Source organism: Drosophila gunungcola, unplaced genomic scaffold, assembly GCF_025200985.1.
Source record: "Drosophila gunungcola strain Sukarami unplaced genomic scaffold, Dgunungcola_SK_2 000001F, whole genome shotgun sequence".
Classification (NCBI taxonomy): domain Eukaryota; kingdom Metazoa; phylum Arthropoda; class Insecta; order Diptera; family Drosophilidae; genus Drosophila; species Drosophila gunungcola.
This window is the reverse complement of record NW_026453197.1, coordinates 11,424,295-11,451,668: the sequence shown is the minus strand read 5'-3', so window position 1 is coordinate 11,451,668 and position 27,374 is coordinate 11,424,295. Positions and strand designations below refer to the sequence as shown.

General features: G+C 37.0%; 3 protein-coding genes across 9 annotated transcripts; 2 read left to right on the top strand and 1 right to left on the bottom strand.

The window, feature by feature from the left end:
• Positions 1 to 3: 3 nt before the first annotated feature.
• LOC128263526 (ankyrin repeat domain-containing protein 49) lies at positions 4 to 862 on the top strand. Its single transcript, XM_052998621.1, has 2 exons — positions 4 to 233; positions 286 to 862. The coding sequence occupies exons 1-2, from the start codon at positions 98 to 100 to the stop codon at positions 795 to 797; spliced, it is 648 nt and encodes a 215-aa protein (XP_052854581.1). The 5' UTR covers positions 4 to 97; the 3' UTR covers positions 798 to 862.
• LOC128263528 (dynactin subunit 5) lies at positions 826 to 1,914 on the bottom strand. Of its 2 annotated transcripts, none has more exons than XM_052998622.1 (4): positions 1,759 to 1,914; positions 1,371 to 1,670; positions 1,060 to 1,308; positions 826 to 923 (listed from the first exon to the last, which is right to left on the bottom strand). In XM_052998622.1, the coding sequence occupies exons 1-3, from the start codon at positions 1,804 to 1,806 to the stop codon at positions 1,087 to 1,089; spliced, it is 570 nt and encodes a 189-aa protein (XP_052854582.1). In that variant the 5' UTR covers positions 1,807 to 1,914; the 3' UTR covers positions 826 to 923; positions 1,060 to 1,086. The 2 variants fall into 2 exon arrangements, with proteins under 2 accessions (XP_052854582.1, XP_052854583.1); XM_052998623.1 differs by having other exon boundaries at positions 826 to 950; positions 1,078 to 1,308.
• Positions 1,726 to 25,573, top strand: LOC128263523 (dual oxidase maturation factor 1). Of its 6 annotated transcripts, none has more exons than XM_052998610.1 (8): positions 10,020 to 10,166; positions 13,989 to 14,131; positions 15,561 to 15,759; positions 16,391 to 16,448; positions 16,546 to 16,680; positions 23,291 to 23,722; positions 24,074 to 24,674; positions 24,937 to 25,573. In XM_052998610.1, the coding sequence occupies exons 3-8, from the start codon at positions 15,595 to 15,597 to the stop codon at positions 24,977 to 24,979; spliced, it is 1,434 nt and encodes a 477-aa protein (XP_052854570.1). In that variant the 5' UTR covers positions 10,020 to 10,166; positions 13,989 to 14,131; positions 15,561 to 15,594; the 3' UTR covers positions 24,980 to 25,573. The 6 variants fall into 6 exon arrangements, with proteins under 6 accessions (XP_052854577.1, XP_052854570.1, XP_052854576.1 ...); XM_052998614.1 differs by having other exon boundaries at positions 10,125 to 10,243; XM_052998615.1 differs by having other exon boundaries at positions 10,126 to 10,334.
• Positions 25,574 to 27,374: the final 1,801 nt, after the last annotated feature.

Genomic DNA, 27,374 nt, shown 5'->3' with positions numbered 1-27,374 from the left:
AGACCGAAGTAATATTTAAGCGGTCTAGCAACGGTCACTCTTAAAAAAAAGCAAAATCATCTGCATTTCAGCTCAACTATTGAAATTTTGTTAAAAAATGGGCGACTACGACTCGGATGAAGAGAAATCTCAAGTGGAGAAGCTGCGGTATGCGAAAGTGCCGCGCGGAATGTTTGTAAGTGGCTGGGATGACGATGCCGACGAACTTATTGAGGAGGACAAGAACCCACAATGTAAGTGCATCGTACTTTAATTGAAGTTTTTAATATAAGTCTCGGCATTTAGCTAGCATTGAACGCATGATCCTGTGGGCGGTGAACGAGAATCGCATTAGTGAAGTGCGCGAGATCCTGCGTCTGGATGCGGATACAGTGAACTCAAAGGACAACGATGGATATACGCCACTGCATCGTGCGGCCTACAATAACTTTGTGGACATGGCCAAGTTGCTTCTGCAGTACCGCGCAAATCCCAATGCTCGCACGGAACTGGGATGGACTCCACTGCACTCCGCCTGCAAGTGGAACAATGCGGACTGTGCCCATTTGCTACTCCAGTTTGGAGCCGATGTAAATGCAGAGTCCGAAGGTAAGCAAACGCCTCTCCACATCACCGCCACTGTGTCCAACTGCCGGAATACGGCCACAGTCCTGCTGCTGGACCGGAATATACTGCCCCGCAAGGAGAACAACTCCGAGGAGCTGGCATCGGTGATCGCCCGGCGCACCGGTATGAGTTTCCCCATCTTTGAGTGCGGCGACGAGGCCTACGACTGCGAGACAGGACTGATAGATTAACCCTTTAACAGCCAAACAAAGTGCATAATTATAGAATACCTAATATATGTTTATTTCATAAATAATCTTTCAAATCGGGCAGGTTCCGGTTTTCATTTTATGCAATTGGGAGATGCCTGCTTAGCACTTTGCACGAGTGAACATTAGAGCTTCCTGCAAGTGTAGAGACATCGGTTTAAATACAAATTGAACTGCAGATTCCAAAACCATGAGCATTTTAAGTATGTACATAAACTTCGCAATGTTTTTGTAATAACTTAACAGTTTTAATGAACGCTACCTATTATTTTTAGCTAGCTGGTGCCGGAGTGCGCACGAAATGCTCGTAGAATGACTTTGTGTAGTTGACCATCTCATCTTGCATGGCGGCTGGCACAAAGTACGGATTTCCCTGGCCACCTTCGATGGTTCCCCTGGCCGTGTACCTCATGTAGCTGGACACAGTTGTCTCCGGCGGCAGCACAGCCCCATCCTCAATCACACAGCAGTCCTTTAGAACACAGCGACGGCCCTGCAAGTTGAAAAATACCTGGCATTAGCAAGGGCAGATCTTATTAAAAATATATATCATACAATAATGGCATTTTTGCCGATGTAAACACAGGATCCAATTGTGGCCGCCGAGACGACGGCGCCTTCGCCCACAAACACATGATCGCCGATGTGCATGGGGAAGAAGGCGATGCCCTTGCTGAACTGTTTGTACGGTGGACGGATCACGGAGTCCTTGCCAATCACACAGTATCTTCCCGTCCGGACGTTGGCCAAATCACCTCTTATAATAGCGCCGCTCTGGACAATCACCTTGCCATTGAGCACGATGTTTTGGGATCCACAGAGCACTGTGTGTCGACTGACTTTGTTCCCGGATGCCTGTAAACAAAATGATTTTGGGCATGATGAGGTCATCGAATCTTATGATCAAGTCAAATTCCGCATGGAAATAACTGTAAGTACTTGCCGTCTCCACATATTCATCTTTACTATAGTAAGTATCCGCAATTTCCATGGTTAACCAGCAGTTTAAACAACTATTTTCCTACAATAAAAATATTTGCAATTTGCCAATGTTTTGCTATAGGGATGGTAGAAAATCCGATGACTATTCGATAAATCCATTTTGAATACAATCGATTATTTTCTTACCAATCGAGCAACCACAGACTCCAACCATTACAGTAAAATCTTCCTGTTTAGCACGTTCATCAACACTTTCGACGAATCGATAGGTTTTTTCGATAAATAGCCGCCAAATTTAAATTCAAATTAAATCCGTTTTTAAACATATTGATTTTCCATTACAGAGGCACTTTTCATTACAACTAATTATTAATTTGACGCACGCGAGGCCTTACAAATTACAACTGCCTTCGCGGGTGCATAGAAAACGCAGGTGCTTAACCCACAATAACCCTGAACTTTTAGCTATACGTAAATGCAGTAATCACGATGCATATTAGACAGCTGCTCTTCACAGATTTAAATCTGCTGGCAGAATGGAAATGTGAATAATTGGGCTCGCACAGCTGGTGGGCAGAACCTCCTCCCATCGGCGCAGTGACCTTCCGAAAACTTCAACTTCCCGCTGTCCGACGCTCCAACGGTGTTCCAATTAATGCTCTTTAATAATCGCAACCCAGCCCCAGCCCCGTGGCTAACCTTCATGGGCCACGCTCGAATGCCCTCACGAGGCGGCGGCAACTCTGGCCAATCATGGTAGCAATTTAATTTGTTTATGCTTGCCTATGTGTGTATATTTTCTTCTTTTGGTTCTCTACCTTTTGCAGAAGTCAACGCTTCAGTATGGTAATCCATTATGCTTTATCCAAGTAGGATTACATTATGCTTTTGGAATTTAAATGATATAAGAACTTGTGGGTTAAAAATTCCAAAAGCTTAGAAAAGTGTTTTATTACTTAAACAATGTATTTTCCCCAACTTGACCTTCCTTACGTGAACCATCTGAACTTTGCCATTAATGGTGTTCTATGCCAATTAATTGCAAACAATTGTGCCAGTCCATTGGCTGCTTTGAAGAATCCGCCAAAAGCAAAGAACAGAAACCGTTCAACCTTCGGGTATGAAAAACCGCATCGAAATCTATTAATCTGTTGGTGTTTGCACTTTTGAACTAAAGGTTAATAAACTTGAACTTGAATAATGTTTGGAAATTAATTGAGTTGTGAACACAAACAACTCTCAAATCGCTTGAACAAACAAATGTTTCATTTCGATTCTTTAAATTGTGCCTATTGTTGAGTGTGATTTTCAGCAAGGGGGGAGCGAAGAGGCTTTGGTTATTTATTAACTAGTTTGGTTAAAATTGTGTACGTTTAATTTATTTATTTCTAAGTAATTTTCGTAATAATGAACTTGTAAGAAAAGAACCAAACAAACTGAGCTCTTCAATGAAGTCCTTGAAATTGTATTTTTTGTTGGTATAACTTGTGTAACTTTCTCTATCAGCAATTAGAAGTCCAAGGCCGCCAAAGTCTTGACTTCGTAGAACGTGTAGTGAAGTGTTTGCCTTACACTAATCTTCTGCCACAATTCGACCTTGAGGAGCCATAAAGGAGAGGAGGGGACGGGGCCGCGAGCTATGTAAATATTTACAATAGCCAACTCATCCGCGACCTTGATAATTGGTTATTGTTGTATGAAGTGGCCGTTGTTGGAAATTCATTATTAAATGGCCAGCTAATCAAGATCAAGAAACACGCACTCCGAATATCCGCCTCTGCCCTTACAATCGCTCACGATCGGATTGATCTTGATGCTTTATTGCTTTAGCCTTTTTTAATTGCTTTCTGCGAGAGAAAACCGGCGATCCAATAAATGAATATTAAACTGAAACTAAAACAATGCCAGTGCTATCCAGTTCGACTTCGAGTCGGAGTCATGTCATGCTTAATTGAATAATTGCAAATAGTTTACATATATGCGATATGGCCGAGAACAGCAAAGTTATAATAATGCAACAATGAAGGAGAAACGACAAATGAAATTAATTGCCATTAGCAAAATTGAGAAAATATTTATTGCATTTTTCGCGCACAAGGTGAGGTGGAGTAAAAGAGGGAGACAGAGAATGTTGCATAATATTTTCACTTTTTGCTTGGGGGCCCCCAGTTGACCGACAAAACAAAAAAAAAAAAAAACACTTGGCGGCAAGTGAAACAAGTTTTTTGTTCAAGTCTTTTGTTTCAATCGATAAAATGTATCTGTAATTGACAATTCGTAGATAAATGCCTACGTTTGTGTGTACATGTGTAGCTACATATGTATGCGCCGATGTTCGGATTGACAGAACAAAGGTGTCTATCAGATTCTCGGAATGTGAGCATTATACGAATAACTCAAGGATATTTTGAGTATGCAAGCTTTTGTCCATAAATGGACTCCCAAGTTAGAGGCCCGCAGAAAATCAATAAGCAGACTCAAATTTGTATAAATAATCTTTTTAATTTAAATATTTTATAACAAATAGAAAAGCTCTATACATCTTTTAATGAATACAATTCTAAAATACTGACAATTTTCAATACAAAACAATCCTTAAAACATTAAAGAAAAGCATAAAAAATTTGGTAAAGCAGTCTAATTAGTTTTTTAAAAAATATTTGTTTTTTGTTATGTATAAGCTGCTATTCCTAAATAAATTACTTTTTGATTAACTTTTTATTTCTCAAAAGTGTAGTTTATGAGTGAATATTTAATTTAAAAATGTTATGTTTGCTGTGTTAGAACTATTAGCCATATTCTTACTCATATTCAGTGTGATACCTCTCCCTCCTTCGACTAATTACAGTCATTACAATACTGTATGGCGACCAAATGGTTTCCTCATGTCAAGATCCCAACGCGAAACGAGTAGCCCGCGATTAGCTATGAAGTTGGAGCGGCTCGCGCACCGAGAGCTCAGTTCAAAAGCCGAGTTCAAGAACTAACTAACGATTGTCTGACAATGACAGTAGCTGAACGATTGTGGTGAGGGGGTGTTTGTGGGGGTTTTCTCAACTTCGACGATGTTGCCAATGCTTAAGCTATGTGCGGCCAAACAAATAGCAATGGAAAAATTGTGTGAATCAAGCAAATGAATGCGCTTTTGATGTGGCGAAAATTTATAATACAAATTATATATATATTCATTTCCCTACCCTCACAACCCCTTTTGACATGCTTGGATGGGCGTGGCACGCTGCAATTTGTTGTTGAGCCCCTAAAGCGACCTCAGATTGCCCAAGTTGTGCTAATTAAAACATTAACTCTGCCCCGAGGCTGAATTCGCATTAAATAACGATTGCCGTTGTGCTTATTGCTGTTTTTTTTTTATGCCAAAATCGATCAAAATCAAATTTCAAGTGGCCCCCGTATGGTACATGAGAAAATCAAAACCAGTAGAGAGTTAACTGTCAAAAAACCAACGCACGACAACGGCAGCAACAACATTGCTGACAACAGCAACTATAGTGTGGTACATAGTTGTAAACAACATTGTTGAGCTAATCACAATTTAGCGAAAACCAGAAAAACAAATGAATTTCGAAATATATCTATAAATTTTAAAATAAAAAAATCACATCTGATTAAAGAAAGTTAAAGAACAACGTAGTTAAATAAACACCATTTAATAAGGTCCAAAAATACATAAATAAATGAAAAATGCAATTTTAAGTAACAATAAAGTAATCTATAAAATATATATTTAAATATTAGAAATATATGTTCTGCACTGTAGTTTCAAAAAGCTTATTTGTTTTACGCTCTTGCATTGTTCCAATTTTGATTGCTCTATTGGGCTTCGCTTTTTTTGTTTTGCATGCGGGCGCTAATAGTTTTGAACCTGACGAGAGACCTAAAAAATAAGCCAAAATCAATTTTCAACTTTGCATGCCATGGGCAAGGCTAACCTCGAGACACGAGCTACGATTCAGATTGAGTCTCGTATTTGGATCGGGCTGGATTTTGGCTATTAAACAATGATAATTTGATTCAATTCGGTTTTTGTTGTGACTTGGCGTGTTTCCACTTCCTTTTGCCTTTCAGCGGGTTTGATAAAATATGATAGCCGATCGGTATCGGTTTATAAGCCCTCCAACCTACTTAGCAGAAAACAGGTGATTAAGTCTCTTGTGTCTGTCAGTTGATTGAACCTTAAAGGTTTTCCAACGGACTCTCGACGACTCAGTGTCAAATGCGTTTCGGTTTCTTGCTGGGTGGCCCCTGTTTGGTGGCTGATTGACAATGATTGACAATAAAACTCCAGTTTGTCAATATATCCATGTGAACATATATGTCCATACAAGTAGCGTTTCATATCGAACACTGGCTGGGCTTATTATTATACCCAAGGCTTCCAAACGAAGTGTGCCGCGGAAGTTGTTAGTGGGTGGAAGTAATTAAATTCGATTTTAAACATTCGATAACAATGAGTGTGGCGGTCAATGGGTGCTATGTAATTATTTTATTGAGGTTCTGTGAACTAGTAGCAAGGGCAGTTAAAATGTGGCATCGAGGTCAATTAACATAGGAGAAACAAAACTATAAAGAAATCAGTATTTTATGGGTTGTGAGAATGAACTTTTAACAGAGAAAACCACTGAGAAAAACTATTGAAGTTAGAACAGCAGTGTGAAAAAATTCTGTTAATCATTAAATTACAATATTAGCACATAGTTAAAAATATTTATAAAATGACATAAACAATTTTGTTCATATAGGGTACTATGATAAAAATTATATATTAAAAATAACAAGCATCAACACTTCTTTTAAATACAACCAAATCTTTCACTTTTAAGCTCATTGAAGGTTAAACACCTGGCATCTTTCCACCTCAACAGTGCCCCTTTCCATCAACTGCCACAATTAGCCTCCAGAACCACCCAAGTTGTGTGTGCCGCCTGTCACATCATCAACGCGCTCGTCAAAAAAACAAGCCACCGCAAAAAATTATATTAAAAATTAATTAAACAAAAAGCCGCGACTAATGTGAAAAACAATATAAAACACATTTGGCGCGTGCACTTGACCTTCCTCATTGCGAGCGGTCGAACCAAAAAAAATAAAAGCGGGAATTCGGGGGCTGGGAGGCATATGCGTGCCGCGTAATTTGTTAGCCACTGTTTCTGCTGGAATTTCTGATTTTGAACTTCATGAATTTAATTTGTGCGTAACGTATTTTTTTTGCGCTCTCGCTTGTTTATAGTTTGTCGGCTTGAAATCAAGGCGAGTGAATCGACTGAATTCAATTTTCGGAGACAGGCCGGCTTACATGGCGTATGCGCAACTCGATTAATGTATTACTCTGCGCTTGTCTGAATGCGCATGTAATTGTAATTGACATTCAAGTTGATTACTTCCTTATTTGGTTTTAAGTAAATATACCTGACGCATAGTTCGCTTAACATGGGAAAACCTTTTGGAGCACAAAAGCGAATAACATAATTTTATTCACACGATATATTTGTTTAAATTTTGGTAACAATTATTTAAGTGATGGTTTGTATTTATATAAAGATGGCTTTTTTGTATTCAAAAATTACAATTACAAAAAAAATTGTTTTGTGAAGTATATGTTTGTAAAAAGTAAATAAAGATTTGAAAAAAATACAATTATAAAAATACAATTATATATTGATAAGCAATTGTTATTGATTAGCGTATAAAATGAATCAGCTTACAATTTACTTTATTATGCTTAATTTAAGCATTATGCTTAATAAAACCCATAAATTTGGTGAGCTACTAAAAATACAATCCGCTTATTTGCCATTATATTCATACTACAATTACCATTCCATCGGTAGACAACAATCTCCCATCGCATCACATTTAATGCACTCTCATCGCCCTGAGCAGCAAAATAAAGCGACCTTGAACTTGAGGCGATTGCAAACTACGAGAGCATCAGCATTCGTCGGCAAATCGCTTTATTTCCATTATAATTTTCCATTACATTGCCCTTTCCCTTTTTGGGGGTCTGAGCCGAGCTGAGCTGAGCTGTGCTGAACTGGGCAACGTTTCTGCCGCTGACAGCTGGCAGTTGAGTTATGAATGCTTTTAGTGGAAGCTCAGCAGCTCGCAGAAACTGAGTCAGTCGAGCAAGTTCCAAAAACGGCAATAAAAATAAAACTCCAACTGAAAGTGACCGCAGCGTGGTTTGCATTCCTGATATGGGACACGTACTTTGTCCGTAGTTTTTTGGTCTGTTTCGTCGGCGGTTCTTTTGCCCAGGGACCAACGACCGTCCTCGACTAGGTAAGGCATTCCAAATCTTTAACTTCACAGACGGCGACACATCCGTAATTTGTGCGTCTTTTATTTGTATTTAATGTTTCTTTGGGTGAACGATGAAATCTTAAACGGTAGCTGCTTTTTGCGTAGCTCAGAAGTTTCCTTTTCTTGTCGAGTGATTAATTTTATTATTTTTGTTCGCTTTTATTGCTGTATAATTTTTATTAACTGCTTGCAATCAACAAATCAGCGCGAACAAGAATTTTCGTTGTTCGAAAAAGGGCATTTCATGTAGCTGCAGTCGTTGACCGCTTTGATCTGACCTTGCTTGGTGAATTTTCGTTAATTTAACTTTGTGGCTGGCTAGCCACTGGGCTCCGGGAAGCTGCTGGGTATGTTTTTCAGATTTTTCTGGTTTTTATCGCCCATCAAGGTGATAGGTTTGCATATAAATGCCGCTAGAACAAAAGACTTTGGCGACGAACTTGCGGTGAGTAAACATGTGTCCGAGTTTATTGTGAGAACAGTTAAGAGAGGTGCTTTGCCTCAAGATATTTATTTCGAAGGGAATGAATCACTGGGTTGCATAGCGGAAGTTGATTTAATATTTAGGGGGAATTTGGAATGAAATGCCGTTTACCTAATTAGCAATCAAAAACGCGTCACCAATTTATATTGTATGCAACACATTGCCCATTTTTTTAGTTTTTAAATTTTAATAACATGCCTGCATTTAATTTAGTTTTGATTTTAATGTTTGTATTTTAATATTATATTTTTCTTTTGATTTAAGACATTTTTTATCAAAAAGTATAAACAACTATTAATCTTTTTGATAGCCAAGCATTATGTTTAATAAAAAAGCTTTTATTGAAAAAAAAAAATTACCCGATGCTTCCAAAGTACCCATCTGCCTGAGTTCTTAGAACGCGTTTACGTTTTATTTACTACTGAATTTACAACAATATTTGCTTTTTCATATGCGTGTTTTATGGCTAATTTGCCACATTATAAAATATTCACCTAAAACCACTGCAAACTTTAGCATAGTGCAGCAGAGAAGTGGTTTTCGTGTTGACCAGTCAAATTTGCAACTGTCAAGATCCACGAGATGAGATCGCCGCCGAACGGATGGACTGGACATAAACAGAGATCACGGAGGCTAACTTGGTGATTTGGCTTGGCGTTGGTGCGTGGCACGGTAGTCGCTAGTAAAAATTCAATTAGCAAATTAAATATTAATTACCAGACGAGTCTCTATGCTAATTCAATTAGCAGTACCTGCAGCTGGTCAGGTGCAAAAAAAGTAAAAAAAATAATAATGCTTAGGGGTTAGTAAAGTGGAATGCTGCGGGCTTGGGAACTGATTGCTATCGTGTTTCATATAATTCCATAAAATTTGTAACACCTACAATATACAATATACAATATTAATTATGACTGTACAAATTAAATTAAATTAATATAATTTTCATATTTTTATAGCCTTCAAGACATATAGATCTTAAGTGTACAAATTTAATTAAATTAATAGAATTTTCATATTTTTATAGCCTTCAAGACATATAGATCTTAGCTTTAATGTTTTACAATTTTTACTCTTATCAGCAATAAAAAAAAACAGTATTAAAAATAAGAATGCTTTAACATTATTATTATTTGCTTATTTTTTTTAACCTTGCGAATCTTATGCACAGCTGTATATACTTAAACATTTTCCCCACGTGACAGGTGCATTCCCATTCTGGCCCGGCTGATTAAAGTTAATAATTTGTTGCTTGATTGTTAATGTAGTGTGAGGCCATGCCCAAGATGAACCAGTTTGTTGTTCGAAAGTGTGGCAGCCTCGAGTCGGACAAGGTCCCGTATCAGGAATAGCCCTGGTCATATAGACCAAGTTCCCTGTCGGCTTTTTGTAGGCTGATTTTCGGATTTTTTTTGACTTTCTGACTTTCCGACTTTGACTGCTTCATAAATTCACACTCACTTAGCCTGCAATTAGCGGTGGGGCAAAAAGCTCCACAGCTTCGGAGCTTTGGCTCTCCGCCGCGCTCTTTCTGAGGTTTTGTAGTGCGCTCACCGCTCTTTTGCGATCAGTTTGCCGACGACAAGCTCTCAAAACGGACGCAGATTGTAAGTCAACGCCGCGCATGCGCAATTTAATCAGTGGCAACAACAATGACGGTCGGCGGCGAAGACGAAATCGAATGGTGTTTTTATTTGTTTGCTTTTGTTTTCGGTGTTATGCCATGCACAAAACCCAAAACTCCATGCTCGTAAAAAGTGGAGAAAAATCAAAAAGTTCGAAAATTCAAGACGAAATAAGTTTGCCAAAACAAAAAGAAACCGCAAAAGCCGTGTTATAATAGAGCAAATAACGGTATAAAGTTTGAAGCTTATCTAGTTATTTGCCTTTATGCTTTGCTCCTCGTTGTTTTCTGCATAAATAATAGTAAAATATTAAACAAATAACAATGTGTCGAAAAAACCCCACCAATTTGCGGGCATATAAAATATAATTAAAGCCAGCAAATTTTTGCCATAAACATAAAAAAGTAAACCTACTTGGTTGCTATTAAATGTTGCAATTTAATTTTTATGCAGCAAGTGTGAAATATTCAGTGCATTAAACCTTTCAAATAATTAAAATAAATAAGTTTCTCGAAAGCAATGCAAATTAAAGTTTCTTCATAATTTGTTGATAAAAAATATACCGAAAATTTAATCAATGCCTTTATTAAAAGTAACTGAATTTCTTTATTACTTACTTTATAAAAGTTGTGAAGACAATACAGTTCTTAGTTCTGTATACTGTATAATGGAACATAACCAACAAAAGTAAAAAAGAGACAAAGCAATAAATAATTAATTCTTTATACTCATCAAAGCAAAAACAGAATGCTGAACAATGGGATCATAAATAATTTATTTTCTTAGCCAATTATAAGTGTCAAAAATCCATCAAAATGGTTGCCAAAACCTTAGATAAACAGAAATCTAAAAATATAATTTAATGAAGCACAAAAAGAACTCGAAAACTTCTGTAGAGAAGAGACGCAATTGCATGAGTGTGTGTGGGTGGGAGCGGGAAAATCGTGCACATTGTGTTGGTAATTTCTAATTAACATTTTTCCCTTTGTGCTTACTCAACATCATGTTTTTTATACTCTTTAAGTGGGTATTTAATTTTTTTCACAATTTTGTATTTTTTTTTTCTTAAGAGCTAATCTCCAAGAAATTTACTCGAAATATTAAAAAACTGTGTTTTTAAAATGTTGTCTTTGTTAAAAGGAACTTCTAATTAAAAGGGTATTGAAATTTCGGCATTCTCTAGTTGTTTTCTCCCCTTTTTTTCTTCACTGTGTATACCCGCCTGCCCTTTTGGTTTCGTTGAATTTGTATGATGTGTGTGCATCAGGTTGATTTTAGTGATGCGTTTTGACTCTGTAATTTCCATGGCGGGCTGTTGGGATTACTTCATCTGCCGTTTCATTTCCTATATGGCCAGATGATTCAACGCCAAACTGACCAGCGCAAAAATAAAAACACAAACTACAGCTAAAAAAACGAAAAAAAAATTGCATGAAAAAGCCGGTTGAAGGCAACTCTTACATATTTACACGCACCAGCGCTCATTGAACACACGCCGCAGCAGCTACAACAAAGTATACACTGTTAAATAGAAAAAGTTTATATAAATTTTGATTTATTTATTTCTTTTTTAAGAGATAAGAAATTTCTTTAAGTCTCGATGAGTTATACTTTAATTGAGAAGAGATGCTATACGATTGTTGCCTCTGCACAGAAAAATAAATTGACACGAAAACTTTTTTTTTATGAACCTCATTTCTTATTAAGCCAATATTAAATTTTGAAATTAAATAATTATATCAATTTAACATTAGAATTAGGGTTATATCGTGCTAATTTTTATCTGGGTTGTAACAAAATGAATCCGACTAACTTTTATAATTATTCAGCTTAACAAATAATATTTTAATTATTCAATTTACAATTTTACTGTTTAAAAATGCAAAACAAATGGTGCTGCAAAATTATTTGTAACATCATTAAATAGATAATCAAATCTCATAAATTTTTTCTTCTGTGCATTTAAACAACACCAACAAAAGCAAAAAGGCGACACAGAAACCTGTTGTTGTAGGTCTTGTTGTCTCTGTCTCGTCAAAAGACATTTGCAGAGTTTCCAGCTGCGTGTTGATTATGTCAATTTCATGTTTGCTTCATTTCCTCAACACACCGGTAAAGGTGAGAGCGAGAGAGAGAGAGTGAGCGGAAAGGGGAGCGGCAGCAATCTCACTTTCGTTGGACTTGAAAATAAAAGCTGCAGTCTGTCTCAGAGAGAGGGAGAGAGCGCAAGTGAGAGTGAGAGTGGGAGCACGCACAGCATGTGGGCGCTGCATACGTCACTTGCTTTGTGGGGCTTTGCTGCACAGTGGGCACTTATTCTTATTTTAGAAGATTTAGTTTACTTGAAAAAACACTATTTTTGCTTATGATTAAACTCATTCAAAATCAAATTTAAACAGGTGATTCAGATATCTGTTTTCTCAAAAATTATTCGATAATGTCTTGCGAAAAGAATTTACATTCAACATTAATTATACTTAAAAAACCAATAAAGTCACTAATATTGTTTATCTAGTCTTTATAATCTAAAATTTTGTCCACTGTTCATCGCTATTTTTGTGTGCTGCTTCGCCGTATATTTTCCGTTTCGTTTTGTAACTGTAATGCCAGTTTTTCCCATTGTCCGATCGTTGTTGGGTGTCGCTAGCCATTGTTGTTGCCGCTTTTGTTTTGCGCTTATAACGTAATAACGTAATGTGCTCGAAGATTTCCACATGCAATGCGTTGCGCTTTACGTTTTGGTGCCAAGTCCAGCGCCGGCGTCGACGTTTATTGTTTTTGCGGCCAATTGAGCTAATAAACCGATGCGAATCATAGCGACGTACAAATTCCTGTCGAAAAAGTATGCGAAGGTCAGCCAGCAGCAACAAACACAAATACAGCAACACGAACATATAACATATAACAAAGAGGCCGAGAACTCCCCAAATTGATTTTCAAATTTGCACCTTTTCCACATGCTTGCTTGGATTTTACGGGCTGTCAGCTTGGCGAAAAATTCTAATTATAAATGAAACAATTTATTACCGGGTTTTTAAAAATAAAATGCAATTTATGTGCAAAGTCTGGTGGCGGCGGACTTGACTAGTTAAACCGGTTCACTGCCAACAGCAGCAACAAAAGCAACAACAAGAACCATGCAATCAATGGGGGTGCATGCGGCTAGCCAGCAACAGTAAAATCGCTAGGAAAAACATATTTCTGCCGTTTAAAGAATTGTTGCAAAAGTGTTCGAGCAAATGAGAAAATATAAAATAAATACCATTTTTCTAAATAAATGACCATTAAAAACACTGTTTGTTTAAAACTAATTTAAGAATACAAAGACTATGTGCATAAAAATAAATAAATATTATTTTAGCGGGCAACGGAATAGATATTTTAATTGGCAGAATATTTTTTTAAAGTAAAAAGTGAAGAAAGCAATCTCCTGTTTCATTCTTTGCTTAAAACATGGGCTAATTAATTTTAAGAGTTACATTATATGTGGCTCTCAGCATTTTAACAAAAAGAGTGTCATTTAATGTGTACAATAATATACTGGAAAAATAAAATGAGTGCTGAAAAATATAAATATCGTTTAATATAAAAACATATAATTAAATAATTTATTTCAAACAAATTCACCTAACATAAATCAAACCATTTAAAATCAAATTATTAAATACTTGTTCACAGCTGTGAAAACAAGAATATTTTTGTGGAAAAATATATCAACAAGCTTAATGAATGTGTGTGTAAAATTTGTGCCTGGCTTCATTATTTTATTCATTAATCATAAATGCAAATTTCTTGATTGTTTAGATTTGGCTTAACAGTTAACTCGAAGCTATAAATTGGACACCAAAATTGGATTAAGCTAAAAAAAATAAATAATAAACAAACACAAGTGAACACGAAAAGTTAATAACAATTATTTGTATGCCGGTTTCTTCTTGACAAGTTTGGTAAGTGAACTTTAAGACTTGATGAATGAGACTGAATGGTAAAATGAATGTACGATGATTTGTAGCCGCAATAAATGCCAGCTAATGAAGAAATAATGCTTTTGAAACGAAATTAATAATAGATAAAATAAAATCATTGCGGAACTGGACAACTTCATAGCCTTAAGGCAGGCGATCGAGTATAATTCTCTTTCTTGTTCCTAATGCTCGTTTACCCGCGGGCCACACAACTTTCACAAGTCAGAACTCGAGTGTGTGGGAAAACCCAGCTAAAGTATTCTGAGGGTAAGCTTACATCCGCGTGTCTGTTCACGTAACACGTTGCGTATGCGCAATTTTTTTACTCGATGGCCGCCTTGGACCAAGATTTTAATGATGTTAGTTTTAAATCAAAAAATACTAGTGATTATTTACTAAATTTGAAGATTCAAATATTAACGATGTGGGAAACACCGAGAGCCGTCAAGAGATTTAGGGATTTACCGAATAAAACATATGGCCTTATTTTGCATAAGAAGCTTACTTGAGATTACCTCCTATTACTTGTTTTCGAACCATTTGTTAGTTTTTAATAAAAATTAAAAAAAAAACTTATATATAAGTTTTAAGCTTTACAAAACATTTAAATTAGATGCATTCGTGACGCATAAGTTTCTCAAACTGAAAGTCGTTAGCATATGGGTTTAATTTAAACATTTGGTAGGGTATTTACTAAATCGCTACGATCGTGTTGCTATTGTGTTTACCTCATTCGATTTTATCGACACTTAATTATAACTTTTGCCTACGTCATTGCTTCAGAAGCAGAAGTCGGCAGTCGAAGCTGATGATGTTTTTTCGCCGGTTTCAGTTGCTTTTTCGGTTTCTTAATTGTTCAAGCCCCCCACATGGCATCTTAAGATTTCAACGTAGCATTTTATTGTTAATTTGTTTGTCTTTGGATCCGGTTCTAGGTCTCATTTCTGGTTTGTTAACTTTTCGAAGCTTCAAACAAAATGTTGTAGAGCGACCACATTAAATTCCTTTGTTTCAGTGTTCAGAAGAACATAATTCTGTACTCCGTAAAGATACCTAAGCTATTTTGAATTTTACATTTCCGGGTAGCTATGCATACTCCCAATGCATTAAAAAAATATTTGCATATTTTTTTTGTTTACCAAACTAATTTTGCATTGAGCTGCCTGTCACTTGAAGCTGAAGTATCTGCTACCTAAAAGCTTAGTCACGAGTTGCAGATTCGTGGTATCTGTAAGATGCGATGAGATCAGTTGTGCCGAGTTTCGCATGATTTTGCAATGCAAATCTTTTTAATTGAGTGCTCTTGCAAAATATCCACACAGATATATCAATCAAAAATAATTTCACCGTTTTTTGCAGCCATATTATTTATATGATATCTTATACATATTTGGTTTTTTTTTTCCCACAGATCCCAAGCCCCGACCTCAGCAACAGCGACCAGCATGAAAGGCTGGTTCGACGCGTTTCGAGACGATGGGGGACCAACGCTATATTCCTTCTCAAATCGAACACCCGTCACCGGAGATGTTTCAATTGTGGCCGTCTCCGTACTATTTGCCACATTTTACGTGGCATTTTTAGTCATCTTTCCGGGTGTACGAAAACAGGTAAGTTATGTTTTCTAAGTTATGTAATTTTTAATACAATTATGTTTAATTTAATGAATTTTTAGAACTCAAATTTAAAATGTTTCAATGTTTTAAAAGAATTTTAAAAATTACTTTTAATTTATTTATAGAGCTCGAGTGCATAAAGTGCTCAGCTTTCATCGGTTTGACATTTCTGAACCAGTTCTGACTTAATTTGATGTAATATATAGTCCGTAAATGTCAAGAAAGCTCGTTAGTTCAATTTAATAAATATATTTTACGATAAGCAAAGTTATTGTGTATATTATTACCGTAACATACACTAGGCAACATTGTGGCTAGTCAGGTTGGAAACAGTTTTCTCACGCTGCTGTCGGCTGGTCTGTTTAATTGAATTGTGCCAACTGCTTGGCATCGCCATAATCGACGGCACGTTTCCAGCAGAAGTCAGATAAATCTTGGCCAATGTACATATAAACCTCTAATGAGAGAGTCATAACCAAAACCCGTTTTCACAAGGCGCGCCCTTTTTTCTTGTCTGCTGGTTTCTATCGACTTGCTGGCTTTATTAGAGCATTGCAAACATTAAATGTTATTCGCTTGGCTTTTATTAAACTTTAATTTATTTTAAATATCTTCTCGTTCACAGAAGTTCACAACGTTTTCGACAGTCACACTGAGCCTCTTTGTGGGTCTAGTCATACTAAGTGAGTAGAGTGACCTTCAATTAGCACAATATTATATTCGATTTGCATACACCAACAATGCTCAACCTGGGAAACGTTTCACGTCTTTATCCAACAGTCACCCGCCTGGGATCCGCGTGGCATGTGGCACATGCAACCATCATCGCGCCGTACAAAGCCTTCTCCCGCGAGAAGCTCCCAGCGCGCATCGGCACCCACATTGGCCTCATGCATGTCAATGTGACGCTGACGGGTAAGTTTGCCAATCCAATCCCATCCAATCCAATCCAATCCAATCCGATCCGCCAACAAGTAGGTACTTCTGCCATGGGTGAATGGGTTGTCATATTTGATTATATCGGAGTCACCGATGCGGATATTTGTTTAAGATAGTTGCAATTTGTTAATAAGAACTTTTAGACGGTATGTACCTCGTTCCTTAGAAATATGATGCACTCACTGTTTTAAATTGTTAAGCAAAGAGTTTCAAAGGCAGTTTTTTTTTCGATTTTATATAAATTCTTGATTATCTAAAAAATGTTGTTATTTAGACTTAACTTATAATTACCAATAGCTGTTTATTTAAGTTTTTTTTTTTAATTCAAACAATAAGGCGTAGAAAAATATTGCCCATTTACTTGGAGTTCAGTGGACTTTCAATTAATAATCCCTTTCCCACTTTTACTCTGAACCGTTGATTGAATAGCTTTTGTGGGTTTATTTTTTTTTGTGTATGCATGTCCAACTGAGTATTAAATTCGTTAACCGAAATAATACCTGCTTGTCCCCACATTTTGTGTTGATTTTTGAGTTTTAAAGGCAGTGTTGTGCACGCCCCCGTTTTTCGAGTCGATCCCCGATGAGAGATAAACTACGAACGTCAACGAAAACAATTGAGCAATTTTTATTTCAGATTTTAAAACGAACCAAAAATTGCTGCATATATGTATAGTTTTTAATTAAAATCTTTGATGCTTTTTTTTGAAAGCAGTTGCAGTTTAGGGCTTGTCTTGACTAATGCTACTGGCTAATTGATTTCAAAACTTGTGGCAGATCTATTTGCGATAATTTTCGGTGCCGTTCGCTTTCGGTTTGCCTATCAAACGCAGTGTGGGCGGTGACGTCAGCTGCGGTTGTTGCTGCCGCTTTGTTTGTTGGCTCCTGCCAAGTGCCAAGTCAAGTTGCATGTCACGATTCTTGGCAACAATAGCGGGCAACAACAGTAACAACAGCAAAAGCAACAAATTGAAATGCCACTCGACTCGCGCTCAACTCGACACCTGCGGAAATATTCGATTCCAATAGCAAACGCTCGACGAGCAGGCCTCTATGCACACATATCTATCCAAACATATGAGTTCGCCGGCTTGTTTGATTGTTTGCGCTCGTTTCACTCACTCACTTGGCTCATCGAAAAGGTGAAATGCTTTTGTGTTTGAGCCGGGGCTACCTTAGACCCCAGCTGAATCAATTGGAATGCCAGTTTGAAGTCAACTCGAGCACGAATAATCCGAACCATCCAATCCTATCAAACCTCTGCCAACCCCTTTCCCCCGCTCACTGCCCAAAATCGAATGTGAGCAGAAGCGGTGAAGCCATTGGGATTGTTTGGCCCAGTAGCAATAATTTTTTGTTTGCCATATCTGAAGATTAAACTTTATGATGCCCTTCGAGGGCAACCGATTTCTGCATAGATATCTAAATATTTGGTGTGCAAGTGGATTGTGATTTTGTAGCAGGGTAATTGGATTTATAAAATGTTTAGTATTTCGAATTTGTTTATAGCTGACTTTTTGTTTTACCGATACTTGCATGATATAGATAAATATATTTATATGGATCTTATATTTATTTAAATAACATTAATAAAACTCGGAATATTTCACTATCTTTGACAACTTATTTTATCTGGTTTTAGTAACAGTTGCAATTTTTTGGCGCAGGTTTTTAAAAACCTAATACTTGGAGTGCAGTCAGAGTTTTGACATCTGGGCATTGGGGTAAACTTTAAAGTATAAATTAAATAACAGCTAATTCATTTAAAGCACACCAAGGAATGATATTTTTCTTAGTGTAAAATAGACCAAGGGCTGTGTACAGATACTCTTGGAAGTACACATATGTGCATTAATATATATTTGCCCTGTTGCCTCTTCAACTGTTGGATGTGGGCATTATGTCGGTTGCCATATTGGTTTTGACTAATACAGATTTGTGGAGTATCTCCCCCTTTTCCCGTTTCGTGAGAGTGTTATTTCGGTAGTCACCACCATCCCGGAAAGCCCAGTGAATGACGTTTGCCAAAAGTGTTTCACGTGTTTTCATTTTCCATTGTTGCTGGTTGGATTTGGTGGGCGATTGTGCTCGATGGTAAAAGGGCAAATGTTGCCTCAAGTTGACAGCTGCTGCTCTGCGAGCATACGCTTTTTTCCTGGTATAAATTTCGATTTTGAATATGATAATTGCGCATGTCAATTGTGGAGTGGTAGTTGGATATACGGCTTAGTCTGGCTTGACAACTTAATTGTTGCACTCGTTATGAGTATGGTTACTTTTAATGTTGTTTTTCAATTACAATTGAAGCATTTTCCATTGCCAAATCAAAGTCAGGCAAATGTCGAATTTGGGTGTCAAAATCTGAGTCCCCGTAGTTTATTCAGCCCAATCATCAAATAACCCAATGATGATGATCTGTTTATAATGATGATTACTTTTTTTTATAAAGCCTTCTTTTTGTTTTGTTGTGTGCTTTTTTTTTGTATTTTTTTGGGCCAATCTGCGGTGACTTTTGTGCACTTAATTATATATCATTATGACTTTTGTGCACTTCCAATTGTGTTGCACTTTTTCATTGCGGTCTGGCATTTATTCGATTCTTGAAAAGGTTACAGTATATTTATTGTTATATGCTTGTGCATACTTCTATCATTTACGTCTATTGTGGGTGTGTGCAGTATGCTCAATTAACCGCGGCGTTTAGCCAACTTGTTTGCGGGCTTAGACATCAATTGAAGTGGGAAATTAAGGGTACCAGGTGTTGCATGTAATTGTAATTGGCATTGTTAGACGTAGCTTCATTTCGTTGCTGTCAATCGTTTGCAGCTCATTGAAAATGAATAAAAGAACAGGGAAATGAGTTAGTACCAGTCATATTTCATTGTGTTGCCAAAAAAATTTCTTTAACTTTATTTGGTGAATAACAAGTTTTTTAGTACATGGACATTTTTAAAGCAAAAAAAGTCAATAATCATTGATATTTGTTTAGCACCCACATTTATTTTTAGATTTTAAGAGTTTGAGAAGTATTTTTGGAACCGATTTTAAAGAATACACAAACGCTCTTAAAAGTTATTATATAAATGGTACTGACCCTTATATGACACTCAAATGAATTAAGTGCTCACCGTCGAACGTTCTATTTATAAAACAGTTGATTTCTTCATCAGCTTTTCCATATTGGTTTTAGATATTTCTTAATTGAGATGGACATGGGCTACTTACTCCAGCGTTGTTCAGAGCACATGACAGAAATGGAACATTCATTTGTTACTGCAGACACATGGCGGCTGTTGATGGGGCTGAGCAGTACACAGTTGAGAGAAAAAAGCGGTTCAGCTCATTCATTGTCCCTCTGCTGTGTTTTCGTGTGTCGTGTGCCTTGTCTATTGTAAAGTCATGATTAATTTAGGTTTTTTCTTACTGCCACCGCTACTGCTGCCAAATTGTTTTTCGTAGCTCCATCAACACCGAACTTCTCTCCTCGGCCTGCGATCTGTGCAAAGTAAACACGAAAATCAGCATAATCATCACTTAAAATTATGAAAAGGCATAAAAATGCTTAAATTCATTTTTGTTGCTGCTGCGGATGCCCATACTTAAGCGCGAGCTACCCAACATCATCGTCATCCGTCTCAAGTATCACGTAGGGCAACATCAATTTCGTATACGTAGATATGGTAATTTTTTTAATGTTGCTATTGTTGTTTCAACGTTTTATTTTCAATACAACCACTTTTGGCTCTGTGGAAGAAGTTTGAAGTTTACGGAAGTTTATTTTTGTTCTGGGTGCCAACAACAATGGGGCATTGTAAGTTGTTAATGAACCAAGTGGTTTAATGATACTTGGTTATAGAAAAGAAAAAACGCCAGAAATTTTGTTTCAACAAATTGTAAAAATCATTAATTAATTTGATTAAATTTTTTGAACATATACATTAGGTAAAATATTAAAAAAAATTTTTGTTTTAAAACAATAAGGTACGGCTTGTGTCATTAATGATTATTAATTTTTCAAATTTTGGTTGTTCCAGACCTATGTTTCCTTTTTATTTTTGTGTTACGATGGGCTGTTTTATAAGACATTATTCTGATAAAAATTACGATTATTTAGTTAACTATTAAATTCCTTTTAAAGTGATCATATAAATTTAATTGCTTTCCGTAAGTATCTATTTATCTAGGGTGCAGAGTAATTGCAAATATTTTATTACCCGATTACCAAATCTTGGATTTTATTGCTTGTTTTTTTTTTTTTTGTTAAATCCAACCAACTCTTACTTCCACGTTCGTTAGATCTGTATCGCTGCAGCTATAAACCACGTTTAAATCAAAAGAGCTCAGCAATTACCATTTCAAATGGTCAAAGTGAATTGAACCGGTTCAACTTGCAGCATTTCCACGTTCACGAGACCCGAGGCGAAACAAGTCAGTCCGGTCACCACCAACTGGGAAATCATAACGATTGTCAGTTTAATGACTCCACCATCGATCCACAATGTGCGTAGACAGTGCGTAGACTTGACTTAGGTCGGGGTTGCCATTTTCGGTGCAGTTTTAATCGCGATGGAGAGGGGGAAAACGGAGGCCAGGCCAAAACCTTGTCCCGAGTCGAAGGCCAAGCCCCAAAGCATATATTATATGACAACTTTTGACGATTTATGTAATTTATTTACATTTTTTCCGTGGCGCCGAGTTTGTAATTTGTAAGCTTACTTCGACTGGAGGCAGCCAATTTTGGGCATGATATTAGACCGCTTGCTGGCTTACGTCTTTCGCATGAGTCATTCAGTTAGGTAAAGTCTTTTAATAGTATGGAGCGTGGGAATATTTGTATAAATAATCGGTTTTTAGTTTCTGGCATCTATAGGCAATCAACAAATAAGTACGAGTTATTCAACAACTTAAGGAAATACTGAAAAATTTAAGTGGAAAAACAAGATGTGGGTTTTTTAATCCACTATGATATTTAATATTTATTTATGGCTATTTAATTCTTTAAAATTCGTATTTTACTTTAATTAACATTACGCTTCTGAGCGCCTTCTAAGACTTTATTATTTTATTTTTTTTTTTTTTATTTTATTCCATTAAAAGGTTTTATTGGTTCTGTATTTTGACATTTTTTTTGGTACTAATACTCGCTGAGTTTTAAGTAGTAACATTTTTTCCATGTCTTTTATTTATTTGTGTTTTTTTTTATTTTCTTTTGGCTTTAAGTTTATTTGCATATTTTGTCACTCTGTGCCAGACACTGTGGCAACGTGATCAGTTCCAAGCCATAGAAATCATATATCATTTTAAATTTCTTGTCGATGAAGACCCCTTTTAGCTGTTCAAAGCAAAGCAAAAAAAAAAGATTAATGATTTTTTCATAAATGTTTAAAATGCTTTTAGAATTTAAAGTCGCCAAATCTTCCGATTAAAGTGGGCAGAATCTATAATTTGCTTTGTGCTCCTTTTATTGTTTTATGGAAAGGAAACCACTTGAGTTTCTCTTCCATTCACAATAAATTCCAAAACAAATGCCCATTAGTCAAATTTAGTGTATAATACACCCATGCGTCATGTTCTGCATCTATTGGTAGATTATAGTTTGCTGTAGTCTTTAATGGAATTAACCAATGCGGAATCACATGGTTAAGTTGTTTGGCCGCTCGAGAGGTGTGCAAAGTTGTCTATAAATTATGCAAATGATTTGGCTTATTTGTTGAGCATTTTTTTTTCGCTCACTCTCTTTCAAATTTGCTGAGGAGCGGGCAAAATAAATAAACAAATATTAAAACGGGCCAAAAGCGCGTGCGCTGTAAACCGGACAAATTTTGACGAGTCTCAATAAAATATGCAAACAGTAAAAAAAAGTATACTTGCTGCACATTGATTATGCGATTTCGTTGTTGGTGTTGCATTTTTGAAGCCGCTCACTTGAGTCTGCTTGTGTAAGGTTAGCGCGTTTAAGCCATTGACAATGAATTGCCAGCCGAGTAAGAGGAGCGGCTTGGAAATCAACATATTACGCATACGCAGTGTGGTGCGAGCCTCGGCGCAACTGCAACAAACATTTCCGCCTGCAACAGGAAATAATCATTTGGCTGGTTTCTATTTTTTTTTTTTTACCAGTTTTCTGCCTGTAATAGCTGTGAAGGTTATATGATCGAGTGCAATTTGAAGGTGTTGCCTGTTGGCCTTTGTCAGTTTGCAAAAAAAAAGGTTCTACCTGTTAAATGGTTGGTGTCTGATACGATCTTGGCCACGTTTACATCGTCTAGGTGTCGTTAAGTGAGCAATATTTTTTGATAGTATAACTAAAGGTAATATTTTTTGCTTTACAGAACGGAAACCTATTTCCATTGTTGTTGCAATATCTTGGACAAGAATTAATATATATTTTTTTATTAAAAAACGTGCATTGTTAAAATTAAAATTTCGATATTTATTTTGCCTATGATCCTTACAAATATTTTTTGAATTGGGTATTAAGATATTTAACAACTAACCATTTGAAATATGAAATTTTAATAAGTAACAATCAATACCACTTTCTAGTAACATTAATTGACTATTGATATTATTTCGCATATCCTCAGCGATTCCCATTGGAAACTGGACCCCACCGGACATTGACTACAATGAGCGATTCACCTGGGAAGGGGCCAACGACATGAGTGCCAACTATCGGCATGCCCTGCAGCGAGGCCTTCCCTTTCCCATCCTGACCGTGGCCGAGTACTTTAGCCTGGGCCGCGAGGGATTCTCGTGGGGCGGACAGTATCGGGCCGCAGGATACTTTGCGAGCATTATGCTCTGGGCCTCGCTGGCCTCGTGGCTGCTGATGAACCTGCTGCTGCTGGCAGTTCCTCGATACGGGGCCTATATGAAGGCGCTGACCGGTGCCCTGCTCGTATGCACCACGGTGGGCTATCATTGCCTCCTGCCAAAGCGACCTTTGTGCATTTACCTCGAGGGCGGACGACTGGAGTTCCATTTCGGTTGGTGCTACTGGCTGGTTTTGGTGGCAGGTGAGTGAATTGCTATCGAAATGAACAATCAATTTGGGTGAATGATGTTTCTCATTCATTTATAACATTCCATGAGAAAAATATAAGTTTACTTTTAAATAAGCAAACATATTTAAAAGATTATTTTTACAAAACCAATTTATTAATATACAAATTTTTAGTTAGCAGGCCAGTATACTTTTTCTAATTGCATGGGAATAAAAATATCACTGGTTTTCATTAAATCTAGAAAAAGCAACCATTTCCAATTGATTTAAAGCTACAAGACGTTAAATGTTTCTTTTTTGGCTTTAAAGTCTTAATGGTTTTCCAGAACAAATTTGATTATTAAGAATACCTGTACTATTTTAGGCATTCTTTGCTTTATTGCGGGTGTTCTGATATCCATAATTGACCTGGTTTGGCCGCACACCTTCTCCACGGTGCTGGAAGTTTACTACGGCACGCCCTATGATCGCCATGTGATCCTGGAGGAGTCCAGTGATGTGCGCTACCGCAAGCCGCGCAACAGTCGCAGCTTGGAGGAACCACCTGGACTGGGGTCACGCATCCTGCGTCGCCTCAGCTCGAAGGCTCGGGACATGCAACCGGGCACGGCACCGCGACGCGATAGTCCTGCAGGAGTGTCCAGCAGCGGCGGGGTGGAGAACAAGGCATTCCAATCGGATGCTCCAAAGAGTCCTTGGCGGTATCCCTTCCGAAGGTCGCAACAACTCGCGCAGCAGCAGCAGCAGCAGCACTCGCATCCGCTGCACCAGCACCCCTTGCAGCAGCATCATCAGCACCACCAGCACCATCACCAGCAGCAGTTGCAGTTTGTGGGTGGACCGGTGGTGCAGCACCCCATGCACCATATGCAGCGCACGATGTCGCAGGACTCTGGATCCAGTATTGCCTCAGCAGCCGTGCAAATCTCACCGCTGCACAAGCATGCTTTGGCGCGGATGTTGCCGTAAGTACACAAATTTACATAAAATCACGTTCTCATTATTAACGATGAAAAAATATAAACCTTTGCCTAACATTTAGACCAATAAATAAAATCAATTATATAATATTACTAGGCGCTCTCAAATCCCTCACAAAATCAAAATAAAACTCATTTCCGTATGAGTTCCTTTCGTTTGTTCATTGCAAGTTATGTTTTTGTATTTTTTTCTGGAAGACAAAAATATTTGTTTATCAATATATAATTATGACTTATTTCGTCACAGAAATCCCCCAGTGGAGCGTATTCGTGACATGGATCACTGGTGATTGCCATTGGACAAACTATAAAAATCAACCATTTTTATTGGGCTTAATTAATTCTTGACTTATTGGACAAAATTAAAAAAAAAAAAACAAAACTTTATAACAAAACCATTTGTGATAATTTCTTAACATAAACAAAACCAATTCAAGACAACATAGGATGAGCATATTTAATAATTGACAAGATCACATACTTTTACCTTAATGATTAAAAAAAAAACGAAATCGATGTTAATTAAATTTAACTATAACTTTAATTAAATTATTTTAAATGTTAAGCTAATCTTTTAATCACGAATCAAATCAAATTTTAGTTTACATGTGTTTTAAGTGATGTTCATTTGTGATAAGACAATCCTGCCACACGCGCACACAGAAAAAGATACACATAATAATTAAGATGAGCAAAGGAGAGTGAGTTATGACAAAAAGCCGATGTTTAGTTTAATGAGTAATTTATTATTTGTAATATGAATTCAATGCCAGTGTTTATAACGAATAAGTCGAAAAGAAATATGTAAAATCTCAATAAGTGTAATGATTAAGCTTGACAATGTTAAAAACGATTAGATTGGAAAAAATATGACGAACTAAGGATTTCTTTGATTTTAATTGTTTGATGGGCTTTTTTATATGTATATATTTTCTTAAAAAAACAAGTTATACCAAGTATAATGGCTGGTTTTTTACCTAGATTTTCAGATACTTAAATCTTTTGTTTTAGTATGAATTTCCTCACCCGCCTAACAAGATTTTATTCTCACTTAAGCTAGTCAAATAAATCAATTATATCTGCAGAAACTGCTGTTCAGTGGAGCGGGCGAAAGGGGCAGGCAAAAGCCTTGCAAACGAGTGCAAATAAATAAAAACAAATAAAATGTACTTCATATGCAAGGCGAGCATAAATAGACAGTTATATTGCCCACCCACAAGCTGAATGTGAGCGAGCGAGAAGGCCAGAGCGATGTCCTGTGTCGCTATCGCACGCTTTTCGGTTTAGAGTTCAAGGAATCAAGATTTATGACATTTTTATTACAAAAACGAGCGCAGTTAGTTGTGGGTGGACTGACTTTCTTTCCTTTCCTTTTCTAACTCTCACACATTCTGCATCTACGCTGACTTCAAAAATATGCAACCAGGCGCGTCAAGCCATTATTTGGACTTGGGCCTTGGAAACGGCAAGAGCTACAGCGTGAACAATAAAGTTATCATTTTTCCATAAAGTTTTTATTCAGGCTTAATTATAAGAACTTAAGCCACAAATAACTTTTTTTTATGGACATGTTTCGCAATTAGAAATGTAATATCTATATAACATTCCTATAAAATATCTGGTCTTAACTTAAAGTTGTCTTCGTCATAAAAAAAGTCAGTTTCATGTGTTTATTTATGCAACCAATTTAGATTCTCTAAAATAATTAATTTAAATTAAATTTACCAAGGTATAGGCACAATTGTTTTCAGTATACTAGCCTGAGCTTGGGCTCGGGCTGGGAAATGCCGCCGCATGCAACGGAAGGCGCATAATTCACAAAACAGCAGGCAATACTGCACCACCGGAGGAGCAGAGGGGCGGGGCAGTTGGCAGAGCCAAATGCAATGGGAATCTGGGCACAGGAAACACGGCCCAACCCTCCACCTTAGGATGCTTTTTGACTCTCAATTTTAATATAAACAAATTGCAACCGTTCTTATTTATGACATTTTTTCCACTACCTCGCTGGCATCTTCAGGGTATTTTTTTGAGAACATGAAGTGAGAAAGGTCAAAAGGAGGAGATTGGTTGGTTGTTAGATATATTAAAATTTTAAAGGTTACCAATATGTGGACTGGCAAACACTCATATGGCAAATAAAAACTTATAAGCTTAAAAATTAAATAGATGTGACCATTATTAAAACTTTTCAATCTAGCTAATATCCCCAGAGTTTTTTGTGACACATGGTTTAATATATGATTGACATTACCCATCCTTAGCATCCTTTTGTTTTCCGCCCAATTTGTGTTGCATACTTTTCCGTACTGTTTTCTTCGCATGGCAAAAATTCCATTAACAATACGCATCAATTTGCATCGATCATTGTGGGGCTAACAATACGTCCAATATGCCAAACAGAAACAATGAGGGCACAAATAAAATAAAATCGAGTTGCATTCGAGGGAGTAAGATAAATTCTCTTGGCAGCTGTGCTAACGAGCAGCCCGAGGGAAAGCAAGTGCGGAATGAAGGCGGAGGCAGGGGCCATAGACTTTTTGTCAAGGCAGCAAGCAAACAAGTATTTGCTGAGTAATGCCATCACTTTTATTTTACGCGGGTGGGAATTCCGCTGCAACTTGGCCATGTCCTTTGCCTTTAGCTTAGTGCAAATGAAAATGGATGAGCTACTAAGCGTTGTCT

Excerpts from the sequence above, each read along its gene's own strand:
- LOC128263526 (XM_052998621.1), top strand. The coding sequence starts at position 98 with ATGGGCGACTACGACTCGGATGAAGAGAAATCTCAAGTGGAGAAGCTG. Across the intron at positions 234-285 it reads GGAGGACAAGAACCCACAAT|CTAGCATTGAACGCATGATC; the intron begins GTAAGTGCATCG and ends CTCGGCATTTAG.
- LOC128263528 (XM_052998622.1), bottom strand. The coding sequence starts at position 1,806 with ATGGAAATTGCGGATACTTACTATAGTAAAGATGAATATGTGGAGACG. Across the intron at positions 1,671-1,758 it reads AAGATGAATATGTGGAGACG|GCATCCGGGAACAAAGTCAG; the intron begins GCAAGTACTTAC and ends TTTTGTTTACAG. Across the intron at positions 1,309-1,370 it reads TCGGCAAAAATGCCATTATT|GGCCGTCGCTGTGTTCTAAA; the intron begins GTATGATATATA and ends TTCAACTTGCAG.
- LOC128263523 (XM_052998617.1), top strand. The coding sequence starts at position 15,595 with ATGAAAGGCTGGTTCGACGCGTTTCGAGACGATGGGGGACCAACGCTA. Across the intron at positions 15,760-16,390 it reads TTCCGGGTGTACGAAAACAG|AAGTTCACAACGTTTTCGAC; the intron begins GTAAGTTATGTT and ends TCTCGTTCACAG. Across the intron at positions 23,723-24,073 it reads CTGGCTGGTTTTGGTGGCAG|GCATTCTTTGCTTTATTGCG; the intron begins GTGAGTGAATTG and ends GTACTATTTTAG.